General features: G+C 36.9%; 1 protein-coding gene across 8 annotated transcripts in view; it reads left to right on the top strand.

Moving 5' to 3' along the window:
* The window catches only part of NFX1 (nuclear transcription factor, X-box binding 1), a 114,892-nt gene that overhangs the window by 71,398 nt on the left and 28,160 nt on the right, over nt 1-15,334 (top strand). For 7 of the 8 annotated variants that reach the window (XM_077147941.1, XM_077147943.1, XM_077147940.1 and 4 more), the window contains 5 exons: nt 2,996-3,093; nt 6,524-6,554; nt 10,364-10,446; nt 10,920-11,028; nt 13,985-14,104. In XM_077147941.1, coding sequence (XP_077004056.1) covers nt 2,996-3,093; nt 6,524-6,554; nt 10,364-10,446; nt 10,920-11,028; nt 13,985-14,104 — 441 coding nt within the window. The remainder of the gene's footprint in view (nt 1-2,995; nt 3,094-6,523; nt 6,555-10,363; nt 10,447-10,919; nt 11,029-13,984; nt 14,105-15,334) is intronic. The other variant, XM_077147942.1, reaches the window with a different exon arrangement.

Below are 15,334 nucleotides of genomic sequence, written 5' to 3'. Positions count from 1 at the left end.
AAATTATGAAGCTCATAAGTGGTAACATGGCCTCTCATATTTGTTAAGCCGTAGTTTATCTATAGAAGCCTCATTTAGGTCTTTTAGTATCTTACACAGTAGGAAATTTGCATCCCGAAGCTGTAGCTTCAGTACAAGAGACTATGGGTAGTATCATGAGGAACTCTGTGAACCTACTCCCCAGTAAAAAAAGAAAAGCTAAGAAAAACTATTTTTTTTAAAAACAACCATTTAAAGTCTCTGAAAGATGATTATGTCTCAATAAATCACTGAAGGAAAAAAAGTCTCTGGAAACTGTTCAAAAAGGTAGACAGTAGAAAAAGAAATATTTATTGAGGAAAATCCACTAAACTGTGGTAAAGAACAGTGAGAGTCTGTGGCATTTGAGCCACCCTCCCCTTGCCCAACCACCACCTACCACCACCCCATTGCCTTCAGCGCAACATGACAGAAGTGCCACTCAGGGCAGGTGTGGCCAAGAAGATGGGCTCCCTTTCCCCTTAGCTTCCGGTCCAGGGTTAACGTATCTCACTGGAGAGGCAGACTGCCAGCTTTTTTCATCCTCTCTGACTCCAGGTTGAAGGGGCTAAATTTCTTGTGAGTGTGGCTGAGAGGTCAAGGGCTCCCTCCTCTACCTACCTCCCATAAGATGGAGGCTCTGCTCTAGGTCCAGCAGGTCAAGAATACTGGACCCAATTGCCCTTGCCCCAAATCACTCATAGGGCAGAGATTCCATTCAGAGAGAGGCAAGCTAAGAAGAATAGTGGTTCAAGCCTTTACTCACAGAAGAGGCAGTACATAAGAAAGAATGCTCCAAAGTGTTCTCAAAAGAACCTCACTGGTTGTTCTTTTTTTTTTTAAACAGAGTATAGGGAAATTCAAGCCTAAGGTCACTTTCGAAAACAATAGCTCCTCTTAATTAAAAGGAACAAGCTTAATCATTGGCCTGCTAGTTTACCAGTTGACACAGACAGTTAAAACAGCCCTCCTGTGGTCAGAAAAACCCTCAGTCATGTGCCACAAAAACTACCCCTTCTCAAATGTAATTGGATCAGAGAGCTGAATAAATTATGCCCAGGACTTTGTTGAAAACAGTAGAGCAATCAACTGGTAATAGTGGAGCCTAACAGCTAAGTGTAATTCCAAATGAAGCAGATAGTTTAACAGAGACCAGGGAAAAGAAAGAGAGAGCCCTTCTAAAACCATTGTACACACTCCCAAGACTACACCCTCTGAAGAGCTACACAAAATGCTTCACAGTACTAGGGAAATAGACTTCACTGCAATAGCTTAGCCAAGTCACACACAACAATAAACAGACAACCAAACAAGCCCAGGAAGTGGGATAGGCAGAGCAGTATCCAGAGTTGCTAATAACATATTATCTAAAATATCCAGTTTACAACAAAAGATTACAAGACATACAGAGAAATAGAAGAGCATGATTCTTACATGGAAGAAAAATTAGGCAAAAGCAACTGCATATGGAAGTCACCAAATACTAGATTTAACAAAGACTCCAAAGTTGCCATTATAAATATGCTCAAAGAACTAAAGAAAACCATGCTTAAAGTAAAAAAGTAAAGGAAGATATGAAGACAATGTCTCATCAAATAAAGGATATCAACAAAGAAATAGAAATTATAAAAAAAGAACCAGATGGAAATTCTGGAGTTGAAAACTACAATACTGAAATGAAAAATTAATTAGAGGTCTGATTAGTAGATTTGAACTAATGGAAAAAAAATCAGTGAACTTGAAGATAGATTAATAGAGATTATATAATCTAAACAAGAGAGAGAAAATAAAATGAAGAAAAATAAACAGAGAAGTGTGGGTTACAAGCATTTCAGCATACATATAACGAAAATACCAGAAGGAGAGGAGAAAGAGAAAGGAAGAGAAAAACTATTTGAAGAAATGACTAACAACTTCCCAAATGTGCTGAAAAACATTTATCTACACATCCAAGAAGTATAGCAAACACCATGTAGAATAAATGCAGAGAGATCCACACATATGTAATATGTGTAACAATAAGCTCAGAAGGAGAGGGAGAGGAGGGAATGTCTCTATCTTACTGGAGTTAAATTAGGTAAATCTGAAGTGAATATATATATAGTAAACCCTTGAGCATCTACAAAGAGAAGAAAAAGCGAAAAAAATCATTAAAGGAATTAAAATGGTGCACTAAAAAAATAGTCACTGCAGAAGAAAGCAGTAAAGAAGTTTAGAGGAACAAAAAGACGTGATATATATAGAAAACGAAAGATAAAATGGCACTCATCCAACTATATCAGTAATATTAAATAGGAATTAGCAGTTCATTCAAAAGGAGATTGTCAGACTGGATTAATAACTAAAATCTAACTATGCTGGTTTCAGGAAATATACTTTAGAGTCAAAGGTACAAATAGGTTGAAAATACGAGATGGAAAAAAATATATTGTGCAAAGAGCAAACTTAAGGAGATTATGGGTGATCCTTGAGTGGTCCTTGCAACAGGAATTGTCCTAAGCCTAATTTAGAGACATAGTGGCAGTCCACCTATCACCAGATGTTCATAGTTTGAGCCTGTGATATTATGGTTCATGGTTTCTGATTACTGTTAATCCCCAGGTGATTTTCAGAGTTTAGAAAATCTATACCTACAGTTTGGAGGAGACCCAAGTCTAACCTGGAAGCTTGAAGCTTAAATAAATAACATAGTAAAAAAGCAGATCAGAAGATCTGTTCTTTGACTTAAGCAAAGCATCATGCACTCCAAAGCATATCCCATTTACTAATATTGGGCTCTGCTCTTGTTGGAAAAGGCCCAGCCTGCTGGTGAAGGAAAGATAAGGAAGGAAGCATTTCTACATTCTTCTTCCCTCATCTGATTCTGGAGTTACAGGGAGTAGAGGTGGATGATCGGTGTGACCAGTGAATCTGGAAGTGAGTCTGAAAATGAGTGGTTGCAATTCTTCATCCTCAGCTCTTTTCATTTTTGTTAAAGATTTCATTCATACCTGTGAAAAACTCTGCCATGAAGGAGACTGTGGACCATGTTCTCGCACATCAATTATTTCCTGCAGATGCTCTTTCAGAACAAAGGTAAATCTTAAACAGTACTGGAGTTGTCATTGCCATTGCCTTTTAAATTGGTAATTATGAGAGGGGAAGAATCACTCCCTTTGTAGGGTGCTAAGATAGTTTCTCAGTGTTTGTTCTTTGGAAAATCTAACCTCAATTTTGTTCCTGTTGTACTATGTATGACACTTTTAATTCAGCCAACGTACACTGACACTTAACTAGAATACTAAACTATTCTAGTATAGAATATAACTATTCTATACTAGAATAGTTTTAGGGGTGTGTGGCACTCAAGCCTCAGAGACTAATAGTGGCAATGAGACAGGTATACAGATAGTTCTACCAAATCCAGGTATAATAATGTTAGACACCTTCACAGAAGCACAGTAGCACATATTGTCAGTTTTTAATTCCTGCCCTGGGCAGTTGTGTTTGGACTTTGTATAAAGAGGCATCTTATTCATTTTAGAGTTAGGCTATACTGCCATTTCCTATGTCTTTAACCAGAAGAGCAGGAAACCTTCCTTTGGAGGTCTCTTGGTCATCTTGTGAAACGTGCTGAGTGTTGATCTGTCCTGCTGTCTGACCTATGTCTGGTCATTTCAGAGCACAGGCCAGTATGGAGATAGAAAACCAAGCAGTTGGTGCTCTTTGTTAAAATTTTAAGAAAACTTCAGAGGAGAAGGAGATTGTAAATACAAGGAGTTAAAAGTATTAGTATAGACTATAAGTTTGAGTCAGTTTTTCTCTATTTGTACTTTAAAAGACTTTTCTTTTATATTGGAAAAATGAAATTAAAGTAAATAGTTGACTAGAGGAGGCCCCTCTAAGCTTAGTCAAGGGTGGGAGCTTAGGAAATCCCTAAAGGTGGGGAAAGGGACCTCCCATCCTGACACTGGGAGATGTACTTCTGGGGCCTGGGTTGGAACTTCAGGCCTTTGTGACTTTAATCACCCATAGTGGTCATACCTAGGAAATTATATGCTATCCTCTGGGCAACAGCTGACAGGCATATGATTCTGAGGATATAGTCCATAAATTGGGACCTAGCTTAACAGGAGAGCTTCAGAATAGAAGAAAGCAAAACTGTAATAGTAGTGCAGTTTACTTGCATCAAAAATTGTGTAAACATGTGTGATTTTTTGGGGGGGAGAAATTGTAGTATTCATGGTGGTGGAAGCGTTCTGAATGTCAGATTCAGGGCTGCTTTATATTGCATAAATATTAGATTGAAGACAGAGATACTGTGTTTTAGTGATCACAAATTTAATAATATCCAGAGGGTTCTTGACCTTTGTGACCAAGAATTATAAGCCTGGGTGGCACGTGTAGTATCAAAATAGCTGCTGTCAGTTTGCTTTTTTCTCCCAAAGAATTCTTTTTTCTTGGTGTTTTCTTGCTTGTCATTCGCTCTCTGTCCTCACTTCCTCTAACAGTAGACCCTGTGGTAGTGAATCTATTCTTGAAAAACTATGTGTTAATTAAATTTCTGAAAATAAAAGTCTTATTTTAAAATTACTGGAGGAGCTCATTATCAGCATTTTAACCCTTTTTGACAAAGTGAAAAATCTTTTCCAAAAGCTAATAATCAAGTCTGTCCCACCAGGCTCAGAGACCCTGGGTACAGGTCTCTCCTACAGGCTCACAGACCCCGGGGACAGAGCTCTCCTACAGGCTTAAAGAACCCAGGAACAGGTCCCTCCTTGGAGGTCTTGGAGAAGCAGCAGCCTGAGAATTTAAGAGGGAAGCATTGGGCATCAGCGTCCAAATGGTACCTTAGCTCTGCCACTTCTAGTTATGTGACCTTGGGCACGTCAGTTGATGTCTGTTTGCCTCAATGTTTTGATCTGTAAAATGGGGATAATTGTAAGGCCTATTTTATCAGGGGAATTAAACAAGTTGAAATATGTAAAGCCCTTAACAGTAAATGCTGTTTAGCTAATGGCTATGATTTTCTCCTCTTCCCTAATGCCTGTGACAGAGTAATTGCTTAATAAATGATATGGTGAAGAAAAAAAACTGATGATCACTACCTTATTGTTTAACCAGATTTTTTTCACGAATATGGATTTTTCATGAAATGTCTTTTGTAATAGAATGGTCTTTTTCACAGAAATGAGTTGTCTAGATAAATGAAACTGATTTCACATCAAATATTGTTTTCTTTTAATCACTTTCGTGGGAGTCTTTGAGAAATGTATGCTATATCTTACTACCTCTTTAACAAAGACATTGTATTTATATTTTATTGGAAATTCATGTTTATTACAAAGCTTTGTGAGAGCTCTGTCTTTCCCCACACTTGTAGATGCCGCTCCAACATATAATTTCTTCTGTACAATCCAGGGTCTTCACTGACTGGAGCGTTTACTCAAGCAGTTTCATGACTACGTTTGCTTTATGGCTGCTGTAGAAAGTTTCAAAGAAGTTTTTTCGTATCATTGGTCCCAGCAAATTCATTGATTTATCTCAAACACATTTTCTAGACAAGAGGCTTTACTTTCTTAGGCCTCTTTACTTCTGTTGTCAACTCTAGTAGCTGACCCCCTCCCCCAGGGTCATCTTCACTAAGAAAGAGTGTTTGTATCATTTTACCAGTTTCTGAATCCATAGCAGCCTGTGGATGACATCAAAGCCAAATTCAGATGTGGACACTTGACAGCCAGCCAGTTCAGTTTATCCCAAGTGACTGACTCTGTCCCCAACCATCAACCCCATGACATAGGTTATTCGGTATCATGCTTCAGCAAAATTACGTGTGAGGGACCTTTGGGGACACTCACACGTAATTAAAATTGTGGGCGGGCCGTGGTGGCCCAGCAGGCAGAGTTCTTGCCAGGCATGCCGGAGACCCGGGTTCGATTCCTGATGCCTGCTCATGGGGAAAAAAAAAACCCAAAATTGCAGTATTAAAACTGTATACCAAAGGTCTGCTGTATTCCACTTTGCTGCAGTTCAGTGATGTTGTCAGGAGCTCTTAAGTATGTATTGCTATTTGCCCCTCATTAAGTGGTACCAGATTGTTACATATTTTCAGTTCTTTCATCTACTTTTTTTTTTCCATCTGCTTTTTTATGGCTTTTTCTGTCTGCACCCTTGACAAGCATTTTCTTCTCTTTACTTTCAGGGTACTTGCTTATTTGTAGCACCCCCGCTGTCTTCATTCAGATTTTATAATTCCTAATCTTCTGAGTTTGGAGACCAAACCACAAGGATTGTTAAAATTGTGTTTGCATGAGAAATCATTATGGTTGGGGCTTACTGTGAATAGAGAACATTAATACAGAAACTGGGATAACCTATATCTAGATAGGTGAACTTGGTGAATAAATGATTGCCAGAGAAGTAAAAGGATATTGGGACTTTATATGTTACATTTCTCATTATACTATAGTTGTAATTTCATTTATTCATAAAGTAGTTACTATTTGTATTTCTTTTTTTTCCGTAGGAACTTCCATGTACCAATCTCAAAAGTGAAGGTATGTCTGGGAAGGGGCAAGAGGGAACTTTCTGGAGTGAAGGTAATGTTCTATATCTTTTTTAAGGGATTGTTAAAATTCAGTGAATGTGCACTTAAGATTTGTACATTTCATGGTGTGTAAGTTTTATGTCAAAATTAAAAGAAAAGAACCATAAATGGAATTCTGGTTGATTATATATATATGCTAAATATTTAGAGGAAGTATAATGATGTCTGCAAGTTACTTTGAAATATATAAAATAAGTTATATTGATATATTGAGAGATGATAGATATGTGAAAAAATAAATATGGTAAAATGTTAATGATAGAATAAATGACAGGTAAATGAATGTTCACTATAAAATTGTTTCAGCTTTTCTGTATGTGTGAAAATTCCATAATATAATGTTGGGGGGAAAAGTGAAGATATGATGGAATATTATGCAGCTGTAAGACAGAGTAAAGTTACGAAGTATGTAAAAAAAAAAAAAGTAAAGATAAGTAATATCTAACAAAGCAGACTTTTTACACATTAGCTCTGATGCTTGGTCCCCATTGGGCTTCATAGGACTGCTAGGTACATGGAACAGGGGCTTGGCCAATAGCCTTCCTAACCTTCAAGTCTGAAGTATTGTTTCTTCCTTTATCCTTTATCCTTGATCCTGATTTCCCATTCTATTCCTGATCTATCCCTATTTTCTTAACTATGACATAGCCTTTTTTTTAAACCAACTTCAAGCCTCTTTGGAAAAATGATAGAGGAAAAGTTTATACAAAATAAAAGCTCTTATTCTGGTCAGGAAGAAAACTGTATCAGTTATCTGATACAGTGACAGATAACAGAAAACCTAAGGAGGAGCCACTTCAGCAATAGCAAAAGTAGCTTCACATAACAGGAAGTCTGGAAGCAAAACTAGTCTAGAGTTAATCCATTTCAAGATCAGTGATGCCAGGACTCCAGTCTGGCTTCTCTGTGCTCTTCTTGGCTTTCCCTGCATGTATATAAATTGGCTGCAGCAGCTCCACATATTAGGTTCTTGCCCAACAACATCTAAAGGAAAGAAGGGGAGAGTTTTTATTATCTTTCCTCTTTTAAGAGCAAGGAAAGCAGTCCTGCAGACGCTTGATACACTCTGTGTAACATGTTCTTGTCAAGCTACTAGCAACAGGAATGGAATCTAAAGTAAAAAGTGAAAATATTCCCTCATCCTATTTTTTTTCCTCGTAGTCCACTCCCCTGATGAAATCACCAGCAGTAGTTTATTGGATATAGTTCTAGATCTTTTTCTGTCTTCATATAGACATAATACACATGCTAATATAGTTTTGTTTTTCCCCCTAAACTTAGGTTCATACTAAGCATATTGTATGCAACTTAGTCTTTTCCTTCAGTAATTTATTAAGGACATTTTTCTTGTCAATGTTTATGTAAATATAGCTTTCCTTCTTGCAGAGTATTCCTGTTCTAGTTTGCAAGCTGCCAGAATGTGATATACCAGAAATGGAATGTGTTTTAAAAGGGGGAATTTATGCAAGTTTACATGTTCTGAGGCTGTGAAAATGTCCATATTAAAGCAAGGCTATATAAATGTCCAATCTAAGGCATTCAGGGAAAGATACCTTGGTTCAAGAAGGCTGATGATGTTCAGAGTTTCTCTCTCAACTGGAAAGGCGCATGGTGAACATGGTAACATCTGCTAGCTTTCTCTCCAGGCTTCTTGTTTCATGAAGCTGCTCCAGGAGCATTTTCCTTCATCTTCAAAGGGGTCTCATGGCTCTTTCCAAAATGATGGTTGCTCCAGTAAGCAACCCCACCTTGAATGGGTGGAGACACATCTCCATGGAAACCATCTTATCAAAAGTTACCACCCACAATTGGGTAGGTCACATCTCCATGGAAACAATAAAAAAGCTCCCACCTAGCAACATTGAATGAGGATTAAAGGACATGGCTTTTCTGGAGTCTACAGCAGATTTAAACCAGCGCATCCATTGTGTGGCTGCACCATAGTATATAGTTCACCATTGCCCTTTTGGTAGTTTAGGTTGTGATCAATTTTTCCCCATTGCAAATAATATAGTAACATCCTATCCCACTTTTAAAAACCTTTTTATGATGGAAAATTTTAATCATATGAGAAAATAGAGAGGCTAGTATAATGAACCCCCACATACTCATTACCCAATGTCAATTATCAACATTTTGTCTATCTTATTTCATCCATCCTTCCCCTACTTTTGTTTTTTGCTAAACTACTCGGAAGCAAATCTCAGACATAGTTTCATCCACAGATACTTCAGCATCTAGCCACTTTTTTTTTCCTTTTTTTGAATCTGAGGTAAAATTCACATGACATAAAATTAACCATTTTAAATTCCGTGGCATTGAATACTTTCACAATGCTATGCAACCATCACCTCTCTCTAGTTCTAAAACATTTTCATCACTCCAAAAGGAAACCTTCTACCCATGAAACTTTCTCTCCTCATTTTGACATCTGCTAGCTTTCTCACCCCTAGCCCTTGCTGACTACTAATCTGCTTTCTATCCCTGTGGATTTACCTGTTCTGGATATTTTATATAAAAGAAATCAGACAGTATTGACCTTTAGTGTCTGGCTTTTTTCACCTAGCATAATATTTTTGAGGTTCATCCATGTTGTAGCATGTATTAGTACTTCATTCATTTTTATGGCTGAATATTATATATTATTATATTATATATAATATATTCCATTATAGAAATATACAACATTTCGTTTGTGTACTTATCAGTTGATGAACATTTGAGTTTCCTCCTTTTGGCTATTGTGAACAGTGCTGCTGTGAATATCTGTGTACAAGTTTTTGTTTGAATACCTGTTTTTCATTCTGGAATATTCCCAGAAGTAGAATTGCCAGATTGTATGGTAACTCTATGTTTAACTTTTTTTGAGAAACTGTCAAACTTTTCCACAGTGGCTGCACCATTTTGCATTCTCAGCAGCAATGTATGAGGATTCCAGCTTCTCCACATCCTTGCCAACACTTATTTTACATTTTTTTAGTAATAGCCATTCTAGTGGATGTAAAGTGATATCTCATTGTAGTTCTGATTTTCATTTCCCTCATGATTAATGATGCCGAGCATCTTTTCAGATGCTTATGGTTCTTTGTATATTTTAGGATAAATGGCTACCCAAGTCCTTTCCCCAATTTTATTTGGGATGGATGTGCAGGTGCTGTGTAGGGGATTTTGTGCTATCTCAGCAGACATACTGGCCTGTCTTTTTGTTGTTGAGTTGTTAGAGTTCCTTATCTGATCTGAATACTAAACCCTTATCAGATGCATGATTTGCAAATATTTGCTCCCATTCTGTGGCTCATTTTTTATTTTTCTGATAGTGACCTTTGTTGTATAAAGTTTTTAATTTTGATGAAGTCTAATTTATCTAGTTTTTCTTTTATTACTTGTGGTTTTGATTTGTTAGCCCACTTTTACAAATTTATCTGTAGGAAGGATTCCATAAAATAGAATTACCACTTAAAAATTTTTATAGATATATATGTTCTCCAAAAGTTTGTACTCCCATACACTAAGTATGCCTTTTTCTCTACATCTTTGCCTATACCAGATATTAATCAGTTTTTCTATTTTTCTTTTCTATTTTTTAAATCAGCCTGAGAGGTGAAAATATCTTATTCTAATATATATTTTCAACATCACTAATTGGTATACATTATTACATTTGTATTTATTTCTTCAGTCTGTAGTCACTCAAATATTTGTTAAATGAATGTTTATCTCTTTTGCCTGTTTTTGTCCTTTCTTTTTAATTGAAAACAGTAGATGCTACATTTATGTGTGACAAGCGGTGTAACAAGAAACGATTGTGTGGACGGCATAAATGTAATGAGATATGTTGTGTGGTAAGTAGATCTGTTCTTAGACACAATCGTATTAGGCCATTCATCCAGAGTGGGCTTCTGGAAGCCACAGCCATCTGGAATGCAGCCCAGGCTTAGAAATCTGTAGGAGAGGCTCCTGAGCAACAGTCCAAGAGTTATCATAGTTCCCCCCATTCCTTGTTTTTCTCAGTGAGTTAGCAAAGTTGGTTTATGAAGTTTAATTTATTTATTTTACTTTTAGTCTCTTATTTTAAAAAATTTCAAACATATGCTAAAGCAGAGAAAATAGTAAAATGAGTCCGCATATACCTAATGCTCACCCTCAATAGTGATCACCTTATGACTAATCTTATTTCATCCATATCCCTACCTACTGATTCTAATCCCAGGCTTCATTTCATCCATAATAGTGGAGAGCTTATTATTAATGTTGTTCTTTATGGAAAACATAAATAGAGACTATTTTAGAAACAAATAGAAATCTCTCTTCCCAGGATAAAGAACACAAATGTCCTTTGATTTGTGGAAGGAAACTCCGCTGTGGCCTTCATAGATGTGAGGAACCCTGTCATCGTGGGAACTGCCAGACATGCTGGCAAGCCAGTGAGTGGCTTCACTGTGTACTTTAAGTGTTTTCTAGAAATTGGAACATAATATATTTTGAGAAATTGGTTTAGGTAGATTGGTATGGATTACTGAAGTAAGCCTTGACATTTCAAATATGTTAAAACTTGACCAAAAAAAAGTAATACCGCATGCTGTATTGTAGTCCTTGAATGTAAGAAACTTGGGATGTTTCTGCCCTGAGATCATTCATTAATGATTCATTAACGGATTCTTCTTCTGCCACGTGCCTCTTAAATATTATTGACCTGGATTTAGTCTTCAGCAGTCATCTTTTATAAACACAGCAGTTCTCAAACTTTTTGGTTTTAGGATTCATTTACATTCTTAGAATATTATTGAGGACCCTAGAGGCCTATATGGTGTGTGTGTGTGTGTGTGCATGTATGTGTGTGTGCATGCACGCATGCATGTGCTCTGGGAATCAAACCCGGGTCTCTGGCATGGCAGGCAAGAACTCTGCCACTGAGCCACCGTTACCCACCCCAATGGCCTCTTTTTATATGGGTTATGTTTATATGTGTTTACCATGTTAAAAATTAAAACTTAGAAGTTTAAAAAAATATTTATTAGTTAATTTTTAACTAATGGTAATATACTCATTGTGTTTATTTTCCAAAACAAAACAGAAAAAAGTAGTGAGAAGTGGATGCCTGGTTTACTAGAAGTCAGCTGGATTCTCATATTTGTTTCTATATTCAATCTGTTGCAGTATAATTGAAGTATATGAAAAAAAACCCAGCCTCAGACAGCTAGTTAGAAAAGGGAGTTGTATTTTTAAAACCTTTTCAAATAATTATGGATATTCTTCATTACCATTACACCAAAACTCAGCCTCATTTGAGAAAGGAGTTGAGTCACTGTTTTGGTTTTAGTCTCTGTTATATTAAAATTCATTGGTATTTCTTGCACTTCAAATGGATGTTACCCATGAATGATTTTATAACATCATGCATTGATTATTTGTAAAATAATTTTTCACTTGGTTGTGAGATCTTTCATATGTTGACACATTTCATCTTGTAATATTGAAAACTTAACATTCATTATTATAACCACCAATCTATCAGAAAAGTCTTTAAGTATTTGGAAGTCATCAAGTTCATAGTGGTAGATGCAGATTTTCCAAAATTCTATTTTCACTTGAAAGATTGGATTTTATCATTGGCAACAAAGTCAGTTTCTTGAAGTTACAGACCCACTTTGTTATTTTTTTATAAAATCTCTAAGAAATATCCAAGTCTGACTAACCATTGTTTGTCTGTCAGTCATTCTTTTGAGTAAAAATGGTGTTCTATGAAAAAAGAGGTTCAGTTCAGAACTTAGAGTCATGCAAGTGCATTTCTTTAAAACAGCCAGAGTAATTTAGTGCACAGCAGAAATGCTTTATGCTTATTTCCCATTTCGTCCCACAAAATATTAAAAAGAGGTGGATTCCAGTGTTGATTTTTTTTCGCTGCTTCATCAAGACCTTTCTGAAGTAAAACTGGTATTTTTAAATTGCTACAAATGCATGATGATGAAAAATACCATGATTATAGTTTGGTGCTACTGCCTTAACTTGTGCTTGGGCACCATCAGTGCAAATGTCAATATAGTGAGAAAGATAAATAATATCTTAGTATTATTATAAAAATGATTTTGACCTTGTGTCCTCCCTAGAAGGATCTCAGGAGCCCCTAGGTGTCAGTGGAGTACACTTTGAGAAATGTTGCATTAAAAGATTGACCTAGACCAGGGCTTCCCAAAATGTTTTCTCTGGAATGCTAGGCCTACATCATTTCAGAAGGATGCAAAGTCACTGCTCTATTATAAATCACACACATGGAGTTCCATAATAGCCATTTACATAGTCCCTTACCTTTTTCCTAGCTGTTTCACATATATTAGCTCATACCAAGCTTGTTGAATGGATAGGACTCAGTTTGGTATCCCCATTTGACAGAAAAAGGAAGGCTCAGAGAGATTATTTCTCCCAGTTTTAGAGCAGGTAAGTAGGATATAGGACCAAAAAGCTAAATTTCCTGACTATATTTACAGAGCTCTTTGCATGGCATTGTAGAGGTTCGAAAGTCTTGCTGAAGAGTACTGACTGGAGAAGAGCATTGGGTATTAGAATTCTTGGAAGCCATTGGGTTCCTAATTCTGGTACCCTAGTTGGGAACTACGGCCAGTCAAAGGTCTGGCTACTACTAAGATCCAGAATGGGAGAATTGGATTCCTTTGGGGCTAAGAATTAAGAGAGCTCCTGACAAAGTAGCCGCTTATTAGAGCCCCTTTTTTGTTTTGGGTAGTAGACTACTTCTAATCAACTCAAATGAAGCTCTGTGCTTCATTTCAGTTCCATATTTCTAGCGAGATAGATGGTGATTATACCTGTAGGAATTGTTTGAATGACTTCAGTAGCTGTCTGAGGGTTATATTCAAATGTACATTTCTGTATGTTTCTGGCTTCCATAGAGTCTAACCAGAGGTGTTTGAAAAAAAAAAAAAGCTGTGTTTTTGATGGAACTGTTCCTGTTCTCTCAAAAAAGAAGATCTATAGATCTGTTATTTATAAATACAGGCAAAAATGTATTTGGTTGGTCACTCGTGGACCTGGAAAGTTTGGTACAAATAAAGATGAAATGCTTCACGTCTATCTACTCCTTTGTCACCAGCTCAAATTTAATAAATGTAAATAAGCTGGGTCCTGGCTCATCCTGGAATTTCTATCCCATGTTGCAATTCTCAATTTATTTTACTCTTTCTCCCCCATTGTTTGTTTATTTTTTTATCCGTATTTTTTACTCATACCCTTTTTTAAAAGCATGCACCCCACTAATTCTCCTCTAGAAATACAAGCAAAATATGTGCATGTGTGTATAAATAAAATATGCACATGCATATCCTAAACTCATGAAGGATTGTTTTGTTTCACCTGCTGCTCCACCAGGTTTTGATGAATTAACCTGCCACTGTGGCGCATCAGTGATCTATCCTCCAGTTCCCTGTGGTACAAAACCCCCCGAGTGTACTCAGACCTGTGCCAGAGTCCATGAATGCGACCATCCAGGTGAGTTCCATCTCTTTTCCCCTGCTCCCACAGCCTGCTCCCACTGTGTCATTAGGATGTAGCTGTGGGACCCTCTTCTGTACTCTGAGATTATGCTGCATAGTGCCACTTGGTCCCTGTATTCAAGGGCCACAGCTGTGAAGGGGGTCTGTGATCTGTGCCACACCCAGAAATCACTTCTCTGTACCCTTCATTGCTGTATGCAGTGGGTCTCAAACATACCCAAAAGGTCAGAAACAGCCCTGGCTCTTGTTTTTCAGGGGCTTTTCTTTCTTTGTGGCCTCTCTCTCTCTCTCTCTCTCTCTTTAATTGTTAAATATAGGATATATTCAAAGAAAAGAGAAAAAAAGGCAATATTTTCAAAGTACATTTCAATAAGTGGATACAGAACGATTTCAGAGTTTGTTGTGCCTTACCATTTCACTATTTCAGATTTTTCCTTCTAGCTGCTCCAAAACACTGAAGGCTAAAAGAAATATTTTTTCTTTTTTTGTAAAAAATAATAATATACTAAAAAGTGATAAATTTTAAAGCACATCACAACAATTAGTTGTAAAACAGATTTCAGAGTTTGGTATGGGCTACAATTCCACAATTTTAGGTTTTTACTTCTAGCTACTTTAAGGTACTCGAAACTAAAACATCAATGTACTAATTCAACAGTCATACTGATTTGTTAAACCCTACCTTCTCTGTATAACTCCACCAACACCTTTGATCTTTCTCCAGCTCTTTAGGGGTATTTGGGCTATGCCCATTCTAACTTTTTCATGTTGGAAAAGGCTGTTGATAATATGGGATAGGAGAATGGAAATAGTTGATGTTCTAGAGAGGCTGGCCCCTCTGCATTTCAGGACTTATCTGGTTGTAGGTTTCTGGAATGTTACCCTATTGCATGGAACCTTTGTAGAATCTTATATAACGCCCTGGGTATTCTTCAGGATTGGCTGGAATGGTTTTGGTTGGGGTTTGACAAGTTATGGTAGGTACAGATGTCTAACTGAAGCTTGCTTAAGAGTGACCTCCAGAATGGCCACTCGACTCTATTTGAACTCTCTCAACCACTGATACCTCATTTGTTTATGGCCTCTGTTTTTTTTGTTTTAATATTTTTATTGAGAAATCTTCACATGCATACATTCCAGACATGGTGTACAATCAGTGGTTCACAATATCATCACACAGTTGTGTAACCATTACCATGATCATTTTTTAGAACATTTGCATCAC

The sequence above is a fragment of the Tamandua tetradactyla genome, chromosome 2 (assembly GCF_023851605.1).
Source record: "Tamandua tetradactyla isolate mTamTet1 chromosome 2, mTamTet1.pri, whole genome shotgun sequence".
NCBI lineage: Eukaryota > Metazoa > Chordata > Mammalia > Pilosa > Myrmecophagidae > Tamandua > Tamandua tetradactyla.
Note: the sequence above shows the minus strand (reverse complement) of the source record. Positions and strands in the feature narration are given on the sequence as shown.